Source organism: Pocillopora damicornis, chromosome 13 (genome assembly GCF_964200805.1).
Source record: "Pocillopora damicornis chromosome 13, jaPocDami1.2, whole genome shotgun sequence".
NCBI classification, from domain to species: domain Eukaryota; kingdom Metazoa; phylum Cnidaria; class Anthozoa; order Scleractinia; family Pocilloporidae; genus Pocillopora; species Pocillopora damicornis.
This window is the reverse complement of record NC_142682.1, coordinates 9151457-9167099: the sequence shown is the minus strand read 5'-3', so window position 1 is coordinate 9167099 and position 15643 is coordinate 9151457. Positions and strand designations below refer to the sequence as shown.

Genomic DNA, 15643 nt, shown 5'->3' with positions numbered 1-15643 from the left:
TGGAGCCCACCAGCAAAGATGATGTTGTATGTATGGAGCATGTAGTGTACTCCTTATGCACATTGACTGATAAATAACCGTGATGATACAGTGTAGCTATATGGATAACGAGGAGTTAGAAAGGTAGGGTTAACACTTATGTAGCTAGTTTCGTTTACCTCTGTGAATCACATTTTATCGAATTTTAACATTAGCTTGTTCTCACTCTGTAGTGAAAGGAAAAAGATATAGGTTTTATCACATAAAAAGAACCACTTCATTGATTGGCAGATCACAACAGAAAACTAGCTTTACAATGTCAACAGGAGATCCGACTACGACAACAAATACCCACCATGCGTTTAAATTCTGGCATTTTTAAAGAGAAAATTGAATATGTCACTTGCTTGATAAGCAAACACGTCAGTTTATCAGCATAAGAGGAAGTACATCTTTGCATTAAAGATTAGTCCATGTTGATTATACCACATTACTAGCGTGGCTTGCACCAAGATTCCTCAAGAACTGGGAAGGTTTTTTTTTTAGCACAGCAAACCTGCATTACTGTGAGTGCGTGAGCACTAGGGTTCCTTCTGGGTGTGCAGGTGCTCATGAGATGTAAGACAATAAGTGGGTTCAGCAGGGGGTGGGGGGAGGGAGCTAGAGGACTGTTGTCATGTCTTGATGGGGAATTCAATCCTAATCAATGCATGGATGTGTTTATAAATAAAAAAAAAAATATATGGAAGAGGTGGCATGAAAAACCAAAAACCACTCATGGAGACAAAACTGTTCTATATCCCTGTTTTCACTTCACACTGGTCATATCAAAACATCTGAAAGCTGGCAAGATGATAAATGGGTTAATTAATTTTTATAACCTAAGTTGATCAAATAATTTTTTGTACATAGGCTTGCCCAACAAGAACTTTTGCTGGAAGCAAAAAGAGCCAAATCAAGAGCAGAAGAAGTAGGACCTGTGGGATGGTAAGTTGTCTAGTCATCAAACACTTTTTTATCTCAAGTTATCTTATCATAGCCTTGCAGATCAATTATTTGCAGAATCCAAAGATTGAGTGAATCAGTGATCTTCAGGCCACCACCAAAACGGAACATTTGGATCAACTTCATCTCAGTAATGTGTATGAAAAGAACACAGATTGAACAAATGCTCTTGATTAAAAGTCATTTAAGTCTGTTCAGACACTGTTAAAAGCTGAATGAAAAATATTTACCTGGGTGATCAAAGAAATACAAATTCTTAGATCTATTGAGAATTATAAACTCTTTGATTGTTTGAAAGGAAAAAAAATTAATAAAAGAGGTTAGGGGTGGTAGGTAATAAAAAACTGTTTAATTATTTATCTCACAATGTAGTCACCTGGGATATAGATTGTGACACTTCAACTGTTTACTACTAGTCTTCATCATGCAATGGGATCAAGGGTGCTGTAGTCAAGTGTGCCATAGAAGCCGCACGACACCTGCTCAGATTGCGGACCTCTTAGACTTCGCAATGAGATCGACATACTTCCAGTGTAACAGTTCTATCTAACACCAGCTACAGGGTGCAGGCATGGGGAGCCCAGTTTCTGCAGCTATTACAAACCTCTGCATGGAGGTATTTGAAGAACAAGTGGTAGAATCCACAACACAGAAACCCAAGATCTGGAAGCACTACGTTGATGACACCTTCACCATCCTGGATCACAGTTATGTTGACTGTTTCTTACAGCATCTCAGAAGTCAGTAACCTACCATTCGATTCACCATGGAAACTGAGAAAGACAACAAGATCACCTTTCTCGACATGTCAGTTATGAGGGAACCAGACAGATGCCTGACCATTCGTGTCTACTGAAAACCAACTCACACTATCCCTCCTCCTTTGTACAGAAGGTTACAAAAACAAGAAACTCTTCCCCAAGTAGAGAGTCTATGAGGCAGTCCAAGTCCACAGCAGTTTTGCCCTATGTAAAAGGTAAATCAGAGCCTCTTCGCTGTTACCTACAACAATTACGAATCCACACTGTCTTCGAGTTCAACACAACACTTAAAAGGCATCTAGTATGACCAAAGGACACTGTCAATCCAGCTAGACAGGACAGCATGGTTTACAGGATTCCCTGTGAATGCGGCAAATCTACATTGGTGAAACAGGAAGACCTATGCAAGAGAGGACAAGAGGGATATACATTTAGCCCATGCCCAGACCTCTGCTGTTTCTAAGCATGCCAACAAGACCAGCCACCACCCACTTTATTGATTAGGACTCACACTGGTACACCAGAAGAGTCAAGGAAGCTAAGACTTCACATAAGAATTCACCCTGATAACATCAACAGGGATAACAGAATTGAAATCCCTGAAGTGTGGATACCAACTATCAAGAAACACAATGAGAGACCAGTACAACAGCAAACCACCAAGGAAACAACTTGGAGTCAGACCTCTTGGAAAACCAGAACTAACCATAACAATGGGGATCAAAATCCACCAATGGCATTAGATCACCATGATACAAATGATGAAGACTAGCAGTAAGCAGTCAAAACATCCCAAGTGACTACACTGTGAGACGAACCAAAAAAAAAGATTGATTTTAAGTTAATTCAATACTTCTACAGAGATACTAGGTGAATTTTGTTAAAATATTGTTCCCGGTACCCCATTCTTGACTTCATTTTCAATGAGTGATCATGCTTTAATAAATCAAGTTTACTTTTTTCATGTGTCTGTAAGGCAGAGATGCCCTCTTCCAGTAACCAACAAGAGGTTTCTACACAATGTATTAGCAAGTACACTGGAACCAAAGAAAAAGAAATCCAGAAAAACAGGTATAGATTGGTAATACCTAAGTGTGGTACAACATACATCACTAGAAAGTTAGCTTGTCAAAAATGTGCCACAAATTTTCAACTTTGCAACACCTTGATGAGAACAGTTCATTCCTCAAAACTGTTGGCACCAAGTCTGTGCACTTGTTTAAAGTTGCAGCAGATGCTAAATGCTATTCTTAGTGTAGTTTCTGTTTTAATAATATACATCTCTATTTTCTTTTTATGAATAGAAACCTATAAAACCAAAAAGAAGGAAAAAAGTCGGAAGCTAGTACAGAAGGAAAGATACAAAAAAAGGCCAAGCAATGATGAGAAAAAATCCAGCAAAGATGGACATAAACCCCACAAGGACAAATTAAAGCAAAAACGTCCCAACTTGTGAGAAAATGAAAATGTGCATGCCTTGGTGTTGTGTCACAAATGAGTGCATCCATCTTTCACGCTTAGCTTTTCACTCTGTGATCATTTGTTGGGTTGCAAGGAAGAATAATGCTCTATGTAAAACAAAGCATCCACCTTCAAGCCCGCCAACTGCTTCGAATTGGTATCAAAAAGCTACTGTTTTTTATAAGTGCCATGCTCAAGGAAGAACAGATCACTTAATTTGATTATTTTACATTACCACTATAGAAGTACAGAAAAAGTGAACTATTTTTCTACACAGAGACATTTTGGCTCTTTGTATACAGTTATTTCATTGAATTTGTGTTACCTGGTTATTGTCTTGAAGTAGAGACAAATTAGTACATTTATTGTTACTCAAATATTTTTTTTTACCTTCTTGGAAGGTTGAGCCTTACATAAAATTAAAATTACTCTCAAGTATTATAACTAATAGTTATTCTGAGTTACTATTATCATTAAATTAAACCATTAAATAAAATATCTCAAGTAAACCCCAGTTACATTTAAAAGAGTTATTGTTAAGGGTAATAGTAACTGGCTTTTGAGTATAGCACTGACCAAGACATTCTAGGTGCCTTATGGGCTGGGAAGGATTGAGGACCTCATGGTCCTGTACAAGAAATGGCTACTTCTTGTACTTATATTTAATATATACTTATATTTAATAACTTTGTTATGAAACAAAAGCAACTCTGGAAATTTGTTCTAAGAGTTACAATTCCTTTATTGAACACCAAAACATGATCACCTCTGGCTAAACTGATTGCTTGTTGCAAACTCAGTACAAAAGAGCTCTTGTGGCACACTTTTGAAATCACTGTACTGAAGAGTGAGGACTGAAGTCAACTTTCTTTCATAAAATACAGTCAAGTATATACTGAGATTGTCCACGGATTGTTATATTAGGAAAAAGACTCCAGTGTTACTTTCCTTGCCATTTCTCCTATTTCCCTTGTGTATGTACACTTGGGGGTGCCTTCATTAAAAATATGGTTCCCTTTTACATGTTCCTTCATTTTTTGCCTGTTAGAGGAGACTGCTGTGAGATCCAACAACAAAGTCAACAAAATGAGGTTCTGCAATAATAAAACAAGATAATAATGACTTGGTGCATTATTTACCATGATATAACATTTTAAAACTTATTTAACCCAAACAAATATTCACTTCAAATAATTTTAAACATACTGCTTGTCTGAGATTATACCAAAAAAAGAGCAACAGTGCATGGAATCACATAAGAAACCAAGCAAAGTATTGACAGGAGATAAAAGAGCCACTCTCAAATGATCAGTTGTTGTGATACAGAAAATGGGCCTTATGTCTGGAAGCTGAAAACCAAAGTCTGGATACAGAGGACAAAGAAATGAGGATGAGTGAAAAAGGAATGAGAGAGATAAAGAAGAGAAACGAAATTCAAATAGATGATGAAAGACTTGCAAACTTTCCTTTTTTTTTGTTTTTCTTTTTGAGATATTCAAACTGAAACTCAATAACCCTTTTAACCCTTAGACATCTGTTTATTGTAAACTTTGTAGACATTTCATGAATCCAAATGACCTGTTTATTGAGGTTAGCCTCAATCTTTCACTTGAAAATCAAATAAGAAACACAAACTGACAATTTATTCAATAATCATTGTGAATATAAGCTCACCACAGTCTGGTGTAACAAAGCCGTGACGGACCATAAAGTCAAGAACTACAAGAGCGCAGTTAGGCTTAAATTCATCTGTTGCTATTTTTTCCTTCACCTGTAAAAGAAAAATCAAACTTTTTACTCAAAAGGACAAAACAATGTAAACTTAAGGAATATTCTGTTCAAAATTCTCTTCACACTTCTATGACTATTTAAACATTCCAGGGAAAACATACCATTGAAGCCTCTAGTTTTTTTTATTTATTCACAAAATTCCCTAGCAGTTTAACAAAGAACTTTGCAATTGAATGCAAGAAATAAAATTGGTCAGAATATACCTAAAACTAACACTTGTTAACTTAACTTCCTTTATGACACATTAGGAGTAACTTCCCTGATGCAATACCCACCACGTTAAGGAAGAAGTAAACTAAACTAATAAATACAGGCTGCAGGTACCTTTTCCATAGGCCAGCAATAAAATTCACTAACTTCCCCATCACTGTTGATTGGTTGAAAGTCACGAGGGAGTTTCAAATCACAAACAAACTGGACTTCAGGAAACAATCCTCTCTCATCTTCAAAGAAGTAGCTGGTAAAAAAAAATTAAATTAAACTATCACAACCTACTGACAATATCTTTCAGTTACTCAGTAAATATCTTTTCTCCTTTGTCTAAATGATCAACAAAGGCAAAATAAAGAAATGTTAAGAAAGAACATTTAAGTTAAAAAGACACTGATTCAGAAGTGTTTTGATGGTGTGACATCATGATTGTTGACATTCACTCAAATTATGGAAAGTTTTCATTCCCTACTCATTCTACTGGAAATTACACTCAACACATGATGGTATACATCACTAAAAAGGGAATTTTAAAACAACTTTATTTACCTGACACAACCAGCTGAGGAAGCTGCTTTTGAAAGTTCTTCTGGTATCGATGCTTCTTCAGCACATTCCCTTATCAGTGTCTCCTGAATTCCTTCACCACAGGTTATACCTCCTGCCACCTAACCATACACAGAAAGACCATGTAAGCTTACAAATATTAATTAAAAGGTAAAGGAACATTTCAAAATCTAGTTGATAAACTAAACAATTGAACAAATTCTGAAATGAGAATAAAGATTTGCTTATTACACTGAGATTTCCCAGTGTGAATTTTGCAATTTGGTATCTCAGCACAGAGCTGATGACTACAAAAAAATATCAATATGGCATCAACATTATTACCTGGCAGAGAAAACAATAAAAGTTTGTTGTAAAAACCCTCACAGGAGAAAGTAACCATAATACAGAACAAAATCAATGTTTTTTCATACAGTTAAGAGAAAACTTTGACTATTAATCAGCAATCAAGCAACATCTTTCAGAGTGATAAGAAAACAGAGAAGAAATATCAGTGAGAGAGCTTACCAGGAGCTTGCCACTAAACCTCTTTGGTCCTGTCAGCATGCCCTTGTATGCTTTATTTCAAAAACAAACCAGATTGTGGATTGCATTATGAATGATCAATTATTATTTGTCAATTAATTGTCTTTTAAGACAAGAATGTGACAAGACCAAACAAGTACAGTGAGACAAGGCCATTACATAATGGTGAGAAGATATTACTAAAACGCTAATTTTTATAAATTATACTTTCAGTGATTAACACTCTTATAACAAACATTTTTCAGTGCAAGACCTGATTATATCTTAGATAAAAATTCAGTGCTAGTAACAGTAATTGTGAAGAAGAGCTCCCCAAAAAACCTGTTGGCCGACTGTCGGTCAACTGTTGCCTGACACTTTACCGACAGGTTATCGACAGCTAACCAATGTATTACACATGTTGGATGTTGTATCAAGCGAAAACCAAGAGAAAACATTAAGGTTTGTGTTAACGTTTTACCAACAAGCTACCGACAGGTTACCGACACATTACCAATAGTCGGCCGACAGGTGGCCTATATTTCGGGCAAAACCTGTCGGCCGTCTGTCGGCCAACTGTCAGCCGACAGACGACCAACTGTTGGCCGACTGTCAGCCGACAGTTGACCGACAGTCGGCCAACAGGTTTTTTGGGGAGCTCTTCTTCACAATTACCGCTAGTTACAATAACTCTGCTGACAAAAAAGGCAATACTCATGATCACTAGAAAATAATAAGCTACAGCTTACTGCTGGTTTATTATGAGTTATTTGCTGAAAGAGCAAACAGCTTTATCACACCTCACATGTCTCCATTGATTCACTTAAAAAAAAAACGATTAGATGTCATAAATCTAGAATGTAATAATGAGTAAGTCAGCATGTTAAGTCAACTGCTGATGGTCTGTCATTATTAAGCTGACTTGGCTTGAACTACTTCAACTTATCCTAATAGGAAATAGCTCAGAACTAAATATCCTGTGAATAGTACTTTTTTCCCTGGTTAGAGACACTTACAATCTGATCAAGTTTGCCAGGCCAGGTTTGTTTTGTAGAACTTCTTCTTGCTATCCACATTAACATTTTCCCATTTTCATCAACGAAATATCCATTTACATGAACACCATACTGCACAGTTCCAAGCAAACCTGAAATACAATACCACAAAAGATACCAAAATAACAAGATGCAATGATGCTTGTATTAGGAAGAGACTTGTGGGACTCTTTCCAGTCAGTAGTGAATTGGATAAAATGTTTCTACAGAGAATAATATAGAAAGCTGTATCATGAACAACAGTTGGGCAAGCAACTTATACAGAATCAAAAGAGGGGTAAAACAAGGCTGCCACTGTCTCCTTATCTTTTCTTTATGGCGATCAAAGTTCTTGCAAAAAATAAGAGAAAAAATAGAGACAATGAGAATATTAAAGGCATCTTTGTCGTAGGATATGACTTTAATATCAGACTGATCAGAGAATTCCCTAACAGCTGCTCTCAATTTAATTGACAACTTTGGCAAAGCTTCTGAACTCAAACAGCAAGAAAACAGAAACTCTTTGGAAAGGTATCAACAGTGGGAAGGACAAAAATATCCTTCCAGAAAGAGATGGAGACAGCAAAAAAATGCAGCATTGGAACCTTAGGCATTTGGCTATCAACAGATCACAAAGCTAATTGGTAACCATTCTGTTAATCTACACTAAAGAAAAAATAGAAAAAGTCCAAAATTTCCAAAACAACAGGAAATATTGCAGAATAATTCTCTTGAGTAAAATCATGGCTCTAAAATGCCTTTTGCCTCTCAACCTGCTTACATTTTAACCCCCTACAATCAAATAAGGAAATAATTCATGAAGGAACCACTGACGTTATTCTATAATTTTTGAGTGGAATAGAAAAGACAACAACAACAAACAAAGTGCAATGATGAATGACTATGCAGGAGGTGGTTTAAAAATTATATACATTTAATCTTTTATCAAAGCCTTAAAAGCCAAGATCTGATGTAATCTTTACATCAAAAACAGTGAAAAAATCTTTGACAACCCTGAAAATTTTAATAAAGAAATTCTCCTTTTAGGTCAGAAACTAATTTTATGGACACATAACCTCCAAAAGCCAATTTCTGGTGCAAAGCATTCAGCACAACTCACTTGGAAAAATTGACAATCAACTATTTTATTCAAAGTACAGTACAACTATAGTATTAGTAAAGTACAACACCTCAATGATGGTGATAAAAACTTTCTTGCTCTACAAGACATTATGCCTTTCACACAAAATTTATGGAATTCATGTGGTAGAAATTTTAACACAAACATCAACAACAATTATGTAAGCAACAATATTAATGAAGTCTGAAAAGGATAGATATACAATGACTGTAGAATCAGACCAAACTGTGTAAATTGGAGTATGGTCTATTAGTAAGCCTAAAGTATATAATTGTACATAGAACACAAAACTTTGAGAATTCCACTTTAAATTTTTGCATTGACACATCCCAACAAATGACTTCCAAACTAGAAAAATAGTAAAGGAGAGCTATCAATTAATGCCCTTTCTATAATGAGGATCTTGAGAGCTTCTTCCACTTCTTTTGGTACTGCTCTTGACTAGATGTTTTCGGGAAAGACTATTACTTCTGCTAAAACATCATCAAATTGTACCTCATAACACTGTTTTAAAATAGACTGTGGCAGAAGGACTAAGATCAAATCCATCCAAATGTACATGTCAACTTGCCTTTTGTTTTCTAATAGCTAGATCTTACATCCAGCACTACAAAACAAAATTTGTTACTAACTTAAAGCTAAATGGTTTTCTTCTTAGGAAACTTGTTTTAACTCTTAGTCTCACAAGCAACAAACAACTCAATTGCATACTTTTTGTGAAAGATAAACTTAAGTACGGTAGATTAAAAGTAGGTTTTGTATGATTTCTCCACTCTGATAAATTACAGATTTTCCTGCCAAAGTACAATAACTTTGAAAAAAAAAATGGATGATGACCCTGTGGTTGATACTATGGCATCAAAGTGTATATGAAGTAGTCTTATTATTCTGCTAGTTGCCATTCACATCTCAAAAACACCTCTGTTTAAGTTTGCTATTATCTAACAAGAAAGGTAATTTGAAATTAGTGGTTAGCTTTTTGGTTTCTGCAGTTTGATTTCATGGATCAAATGGTTTACTTGGCTTAATGCCAAAGAAAGTTCCCGGTGGCCATTAAAATGGGCAAAGTCTGTCAGTTGCTCTGCCACTTTCTCTGCCTCTGATATTGTCCTAATAGCTGGTTGTTTCAACTCAGGGTCACATTCTTCATTCCCCCCAGAAGACCTTTCATCAATTTTAGGGGCTCTCTCATCTGCTAAGCTATTTGCAACCTCCCTACTTTCTTCCTTCTTCTGATTAAGCAGCTGATCACGTAATGACTTCCTCCAGTTTGGATCAGAGCTTTCAATGATACCAAGGCATACTTCGAGTTGATCCTCTGCCGAGATAAATGCTCCAGCATCACAAGAGCTGATCCTGTTGATTAGTTCTTGAAGCTGCTGCAGCTCATCTTCTCCTTCAAAAGGATCATCTTCCTCCATGAGTTCTTCTGGGTAGAGCCTTGTCTTCTTGAAACATCTTTGGATTGTTTCAGGAGACACCTCATCCCAAGCTTGTCGTCCCCACTGGATGGCCATAGAGATATCTATGGACTTGACGATCTCGCTGGTGCTTTCGCCTTGACTCACCTTGGAGCACACATAGCGAAGCAACCGCTTTTTGTACTTCACTTTCCAGTTTGCAATTATACCCGCCTCAAGGGGCTGAGTTTTTGATGTTGTGTTACTAGGCAGGAAATTAATGCCAATGTTCGAAAACTTCTCAGCCACGATAGGGGAGTGGCATGGAGCACTGTCCAAGAACAGTAAGATAGTTCTCTTCTTTCGAATCAAGGTTTCATTAAGTTGGGACAAGACATCAGCCATTATTTCTTTTGTCATCCATGCTTTTGAGTTTGCAAAATAGCAGCATTGATAAGGTCTTTTAGAATCATTTAAATTCTTAAAACAATGTGGCTTCAAATATCTACCAATCACAATTGGGTCTTCCTTTCCTCCAGCAGCATTAACAAAAAATGCCCATGTAGTTCTCTCATTGGCTTGCTTTCCACCACTACATCGTTTCCCCCTTTCAGTTAGGCTGGGTTCAGGTAATCCTCTCCAAAAGCTCCCTGTCTCATCCATATTCCACACATCCTCTGGCTTCCATCCTCTGATGAACTGTCTGACCTGTTCATTCCAGCTTTCAATAGTCGCCTCACAAAGGTCTCCATTCTCGCCTGCTTTGATCATATTGTGAATATTGTGCTGTTTCTTGAATGACTCTAGCCACCCATTAGATGCAGCAAAGCCACTAATGCCCAATTTTTCTGCAATCAACAAAGCTTCCTCTTGAAGCATTGTTCCTGAAACAGCAATATTTAAGTTTCTGCAGATGACATACCATTGCAGTAGTACTTCATTGACTTTTGAGTACCTCGCAGAACGGACCCTCTTTTGCTGATTTGGCCGAGAATTTCTTTCATATAATGCTAGTATTTCATTTCTTTGTTTTAAGATTTTATGTGCTTGTGTTCTCCCAATGCCAAATTTTTCAGCAATTTTACGGTATCCCTCTTTTGGATGATCTTTTGCATACACTATCATCTCAACTCTCTGCTGTAAGTTCAAGCATTTCCGCTTCTCCTGGACTTTTTCTTTGGTGCCACCTTGACTTTTCATTTGAGATGTACTTGACTTAGCGTCTACATCTTCTTCTTTTCTTGTGAGTGAGACTTCTGTTTGGTTGATTTCTTCCTCGACACTTTCGTCGGCGGTGTTATGTGAACATGTCAAACAAAAGGCTACACTAAAGCCAGCCTTCCAGTTCAGCGTTTCTTCAGGCGCCAAAACAGAGCATTCTGCCCTGTTACAGACATACGCTTGGCAGCTTAAACAGTGATAATTTGTCTTTGCTTTACAAATCCAGCAAAGCGGCATGACCGTATTGATGTGCAAAGAAAAAAAAAACTGAATTAGACGTTCCTTATGATCGATCGCGATTTTAATTTCTAACTGAGAGACGCTAAAACGTCGGCTAAATTAGGTCAACCATAAACTTCATTGTTTAATTTAATTGGTGCAGTATGAAGTTAACGCTTCCGTTTCCCTTGTGTAGCTATCTTGTACGAAAACCAGGAACGAGTAAGATAGAGCAGCTGAGGTCAAAATGTTGGTTACAGTGAATTCTTTCATCAGAGGATATCAATGGGAGTCACGGAAGATGACTTTTCGCTCAAGCGAGAAACAGACAATGTGAAGGATTCAATTGATGTAGTAGTTCAAGCGGCAAAAGACAAGGTCGACAAGGCGAGCACATCAGTGACCTTCTTCAAAGGACAAAAGCATTCCTCGACGGACGATCCGATGTACGAACACACAGGGTTACAAAACAGCGGTCAAATCATAATATATGTCGTGTAAGCTGAATGACTTGTCTCACATCATAATATACTGACTCTAGGACTGCAATGATCAAATGATAAAAATTATAGGAGCCTTGATGTACAACGGTAGTTTCCAAATTTTATTTACATATTTAGAGGGTGCCATCAAAAAGCACTTGAACGTTTTTTCTTTAAAATGTTTGGCATAATGGCAAAAAATGAAAATTAAGGATAAATACTGGCCTTTTTTAAAAGTAGGCTGTCCTTTTTATTTTTTTTTTCAGTATTAGATATCAGAAGAAGTAATCTTCCCAAACGCTTAATATCCTCATAGAAACACACCTATCAATCAACACATTTCAGTTCAATGCACTGCTCTCAAGCTTTGTCAAAATGTTAAAGGGTTGAGGCCTAATAAGGTCCATTCCCAAGATAAAGGCAAAACATCAATCAAAAATTAAGATTACTGACCACTTTTTTTGAAAATTTCAAGTGAGGTAACTCCTTAAACATGTGGAAATTGTGAGAGGAAATCTTTAAAGCACACCTTTGAACTTGTTGAAATACCCTAAGTAGTACTGGTTTTACTGAGTATAGTCATCAAGGTTTTTTCCCCAGGGAAATCAATGTCAGATTTGTTCAAAGACCATTCACCCATTCTAATTGTCTAGAAAGTAGCCTCGAGTCCTCTCAAGTTTATTTGACATAATATATCCAGGCTTTTGTGAGATTCAAAATTTCACATGTAAACAAAATTATTTTGTACTCTTATCTAATGATGAATGGTAACAACAGTTACAAGATTAACATCTCACCTGAACAACTTAAGTGACAAATTTTATGTAATTGGGCATGTTCCTAAGCTAATGGAAATGTAGTTGAGTAAGTTTTTTAAAGCAACCATTGAATTCATGAAAGGGAAGCATGTAAACTGAGGCAGTATTTATGTCCTTGAAGTGTCATGACCACAACCTCTCAATAAAAGCAAATCTCACAGTAATTCATTAAAGGGAAAAAATTTCAGGACTTGAACAACTAACCGCTTAATACTGGTCTGCTTAATACTGGTCTTATTGATAGAAGTGTCTTCTGATTACTGATTAATTTAAGGTGGATGAAAACTCTCATTGGAACTTGGGCAACTGTCTCTCTTATACAGGGTGTTTGCTATGATATAGGATTTGTTCCATACAGGTTTCACTGCACTGGAAACACCCATACCAATAAACACGGACTCCACTCCCTATGACATTCCTGCCTAGGAAATTTCCAAAGAACCAAAGAACCAAAGAATATTTCTAAACAATGCACATCCAACCACAAAAATATTAACAGTAATTACAGTTCATAAAAAAATTACAACAAATACACGTTATAGAATTATCAACAGTCAACTTGTATGTGAGACAGGACTCAATACTTACAAGTTGCTGACCTCTCCATCATAAAGCTTGGTTTGGTATCAAAGGAAGCCATTACAGGGTACATCTTTATATCAAATAATATTAATAATAATATTTACTGTATGTAATTTTGATTTAATAAGAGACAAACACCTACAAACATAGTTTTCAAGCACACATTATTTACAAAAAAGGAACTTTAATTTGTTTTTTCTAAATATTAAACCTCATCCATACACAAGGTGATTACAAGAATGTAAAACAGTTATGCAAACCTGAGATGCTGTTGAAGATTTGCATAGCTGTCAATACTTTGCCTAGCCCCTGGAGTGTTTAGATGGTTGTTGCTTTTGTCAAATATTTCCACGAAACATGCCTAAATCTAAAATATGGCTTTGTTCATATACTCTCATCTCAACACACCAACAATATAAGAGTATGTGTAGTGTCTCAGTTATTCTTAAAGAAAAAAAACCTATCAGAATCAATGAACACATGATGGTAATAACTATCTGGTTTGTGACTCTTTCTCAGTCCTTGGCTTCAACTGACAGGAAAAAAAAAAACCTTAACCTTGATGGTAATCACCATCAAGCTCCATTGTGTTCTTAAATTAACTATCTATGAATCTAAAATAAAGCTTAAAACAAATTGCACTTGCCTCATTTCTCCACCCTCTTAAAGTGCTGAACACATCTTTTAATCTCAGACTGTTCATAACCTCAGCAACCTTTTGACTTCGTTCCGTAAAAGTCTTAAGTTCTGGAGCCAAAGTAACATGACTAATTTCACCACTGGTTCCTGGAACCATCACAAATATGTCACCATAAGACTTTAAATAACTGGCAACTTTTGGTGAAATATAACCCACTTGGACATTGTCAACAAGGAATGGTTTGCAAAGTGACTTACAGGAACCTATGAAAAACATACAAGTGAGATATCAATGATGAATATTCAGGACATTTTTGTGTTAAAATATATCAAAATGTATCGTATCTAAAATTGTGGTTTAAAGTAATGTTAAGGACCAAATGGTGCCTGAAGTTACTCTTAACCCTTCAAACCCTAGCAGCAATATGCATATTCTCCATATTGTTCTTGATACAGTTCCTAGGGTGCTGACAGAAGAATTTACTGAACAATCAAAAGCTTTCCTTAGTTGGTAATCACTTCCTTTATTTGCATGACCTTACTGTTTGATGTAGGGATGATATTGTGTGGAGAAACAGGATGCTGGTCACTTTTGGGGGCTAAAGGGTTAAAAGACACCTGGCTTTCACAGGATTTGAGCCTATGCCTTGCAGTAGGGTGCTACTACTACAACTGAGCTACCTACAACGGAGCCATGATGCCATATTTGAGCCTGTGTCTCTCAGACAATACATGGGTGCTACTACCAACTGAGCCATGAAGCCACATGTGAGCAGCAGGGAAAACTTTCATGCCGAGAGACGCATGGGGTCAGTAGTTAAAAACATGCTCAGATGCATGTTGCAAACAATAAATTAACTAATGCAGCAGGAAAAACAGCAACCACAATTAAAAAATATTGTTGTCACTTTTCTTCTAGTGCATGAAACTGAATTTTAAGTTTTCAACCCTTTCCTGAAAAATTGTCCTATCGCATTCTAGAGATCTAATTCATCTCTGGACTTGTGAGTAAAGTAATGAAAGAACAATTTTTTACCACACAGTTTTCTAACACTTTTGTTGCACCACAAAAAGTGACATATCTTCATGTTATTTTTGATTTGCCCTCTGGTGGGAAACAGAGAAGGTCGACGCAAGTGGTCCAAATTAATTGCATTTGCTGTTTAGTTCAAACCTAATTAAATTTATTCATAATTGATTTTCACAGATTAATCTCAAAAAGAAAGGCACGAATAAATTCACTTCCCGTGTAGCACTATAAATATGGAACTTGCGGTTGTATAACGACCTACCTGGGCGAGAGAAGTTATTCAGTTTATGAACAAGGCTTAGAATAGCTTCAGACCAAAAGGCCATTTTGCAATTGTTTGCGAAGGATTGGTTACCACAGTATTCTAAGTGGTCAGTCAACCGCATCCCACGTGTCAGAATGGAAGTAAACAGACTTAAATGGTCTTTCCATTAACACACACAAGAATCAGGTGCTGAACGATTGTTAATGACAAACTAGTAGGGGGATTTAAGAGGCATGTCAGAAAACGGTCAAGATTCCTCAAACACCCATCAGGACTCCATACTGTTGTCTTTGCTACAACGTAGCATAAAAGCAAAGGAATATTCTCATTCGCCGTATAGTAAGTTTCGTGTTGGTGCAGCCTTGTTGACCGACACAGGAGAAATCATAGATGGCTGTAATGTGGAAAATGCAAGTTATGGTTTGTCGATCTGTGCAGAGAGAACTGCTCTGGTCAAAGCTGTTAGTATGGGGTTTAAAAAATTCCCAGCGGTTGCCGTAAGTACTGATATGGAAGAGTTTATCGCTCCTTGTG

At 36.7% G+C, this 15643-nt stretch overlaps 2 protein-coding genes across 4 annotated transcripts; one reads left to right on the top strand and one right to left on the bottom strand.

Annotated features, from left to right (window-relative positions):
• Nucleotides 1-7: 7 nt before the first annotated feature.
• On the top strand, nucleotides 8-3987 carry LOC113673589 (uncharacterized). The gene is made up of 4 exons (XM_027189992.2): nucleotides 8-123; nucleotides 892-966; nucleotides 2722-2816; nucleotides 3050-3987. The coding sequence occupies exons 1-4, from the start codon at nucleotides 83-85 to the stop codon at nucleotides 3199-3201; spliced, it is 363 nt and encodes a 120-aa protein (XP_027045793.2). The 5' UTR covers nucleotides 8-82; the 3' UTR covers nucleotides 3202-3987.
• Nucleotides 3927-15221, bottom strand: LOC113673588 (uncharacterized). Of its 3 annotated transcripts, XM_027189991.2 has the most exons (8): nucleotides 15107-15221; nucleotides 13822-14078; nucleotides 13182-13245; nucleotides 7295-7425; nucleotides 5757-5875; nucleotides 5322-5454; nucleotides 4881-4977; nucleotides 3927-4300 (listed from the first exon to the last, which is right to left on the bottom strand). In XM_027189991.2, the coding sequence occupies exons 1-8, from the start codon at nucleotides 15168-15170 to the stop codon at nucleotides 4251-4253; spliced, it is 915 nt and encodes a 304-aa protein (XP_027045792.1). In that variant the 5' UTR covers nucleotides 15171-15221; the 3' UTR covers nucleotides 3927-4250. The 3 variants fall into 3 exon arrangements, 2 of the variants coding, with proteins under 2 accessions (XP_027045792.1, XP_027045791.2); XM_027189990.2 differs by lacking the exon at nucleotides 4881-4977; XR_016182512.1 differs by lacking the exons at nucleotides 13182-13245; nucleotides 13822-14078; nucleotides 15107-15221 and having other exon boundaries at nucleotides 7295-12520.
• Nucleotides 15222-15643: the final 422 nt, after the last annotated feature.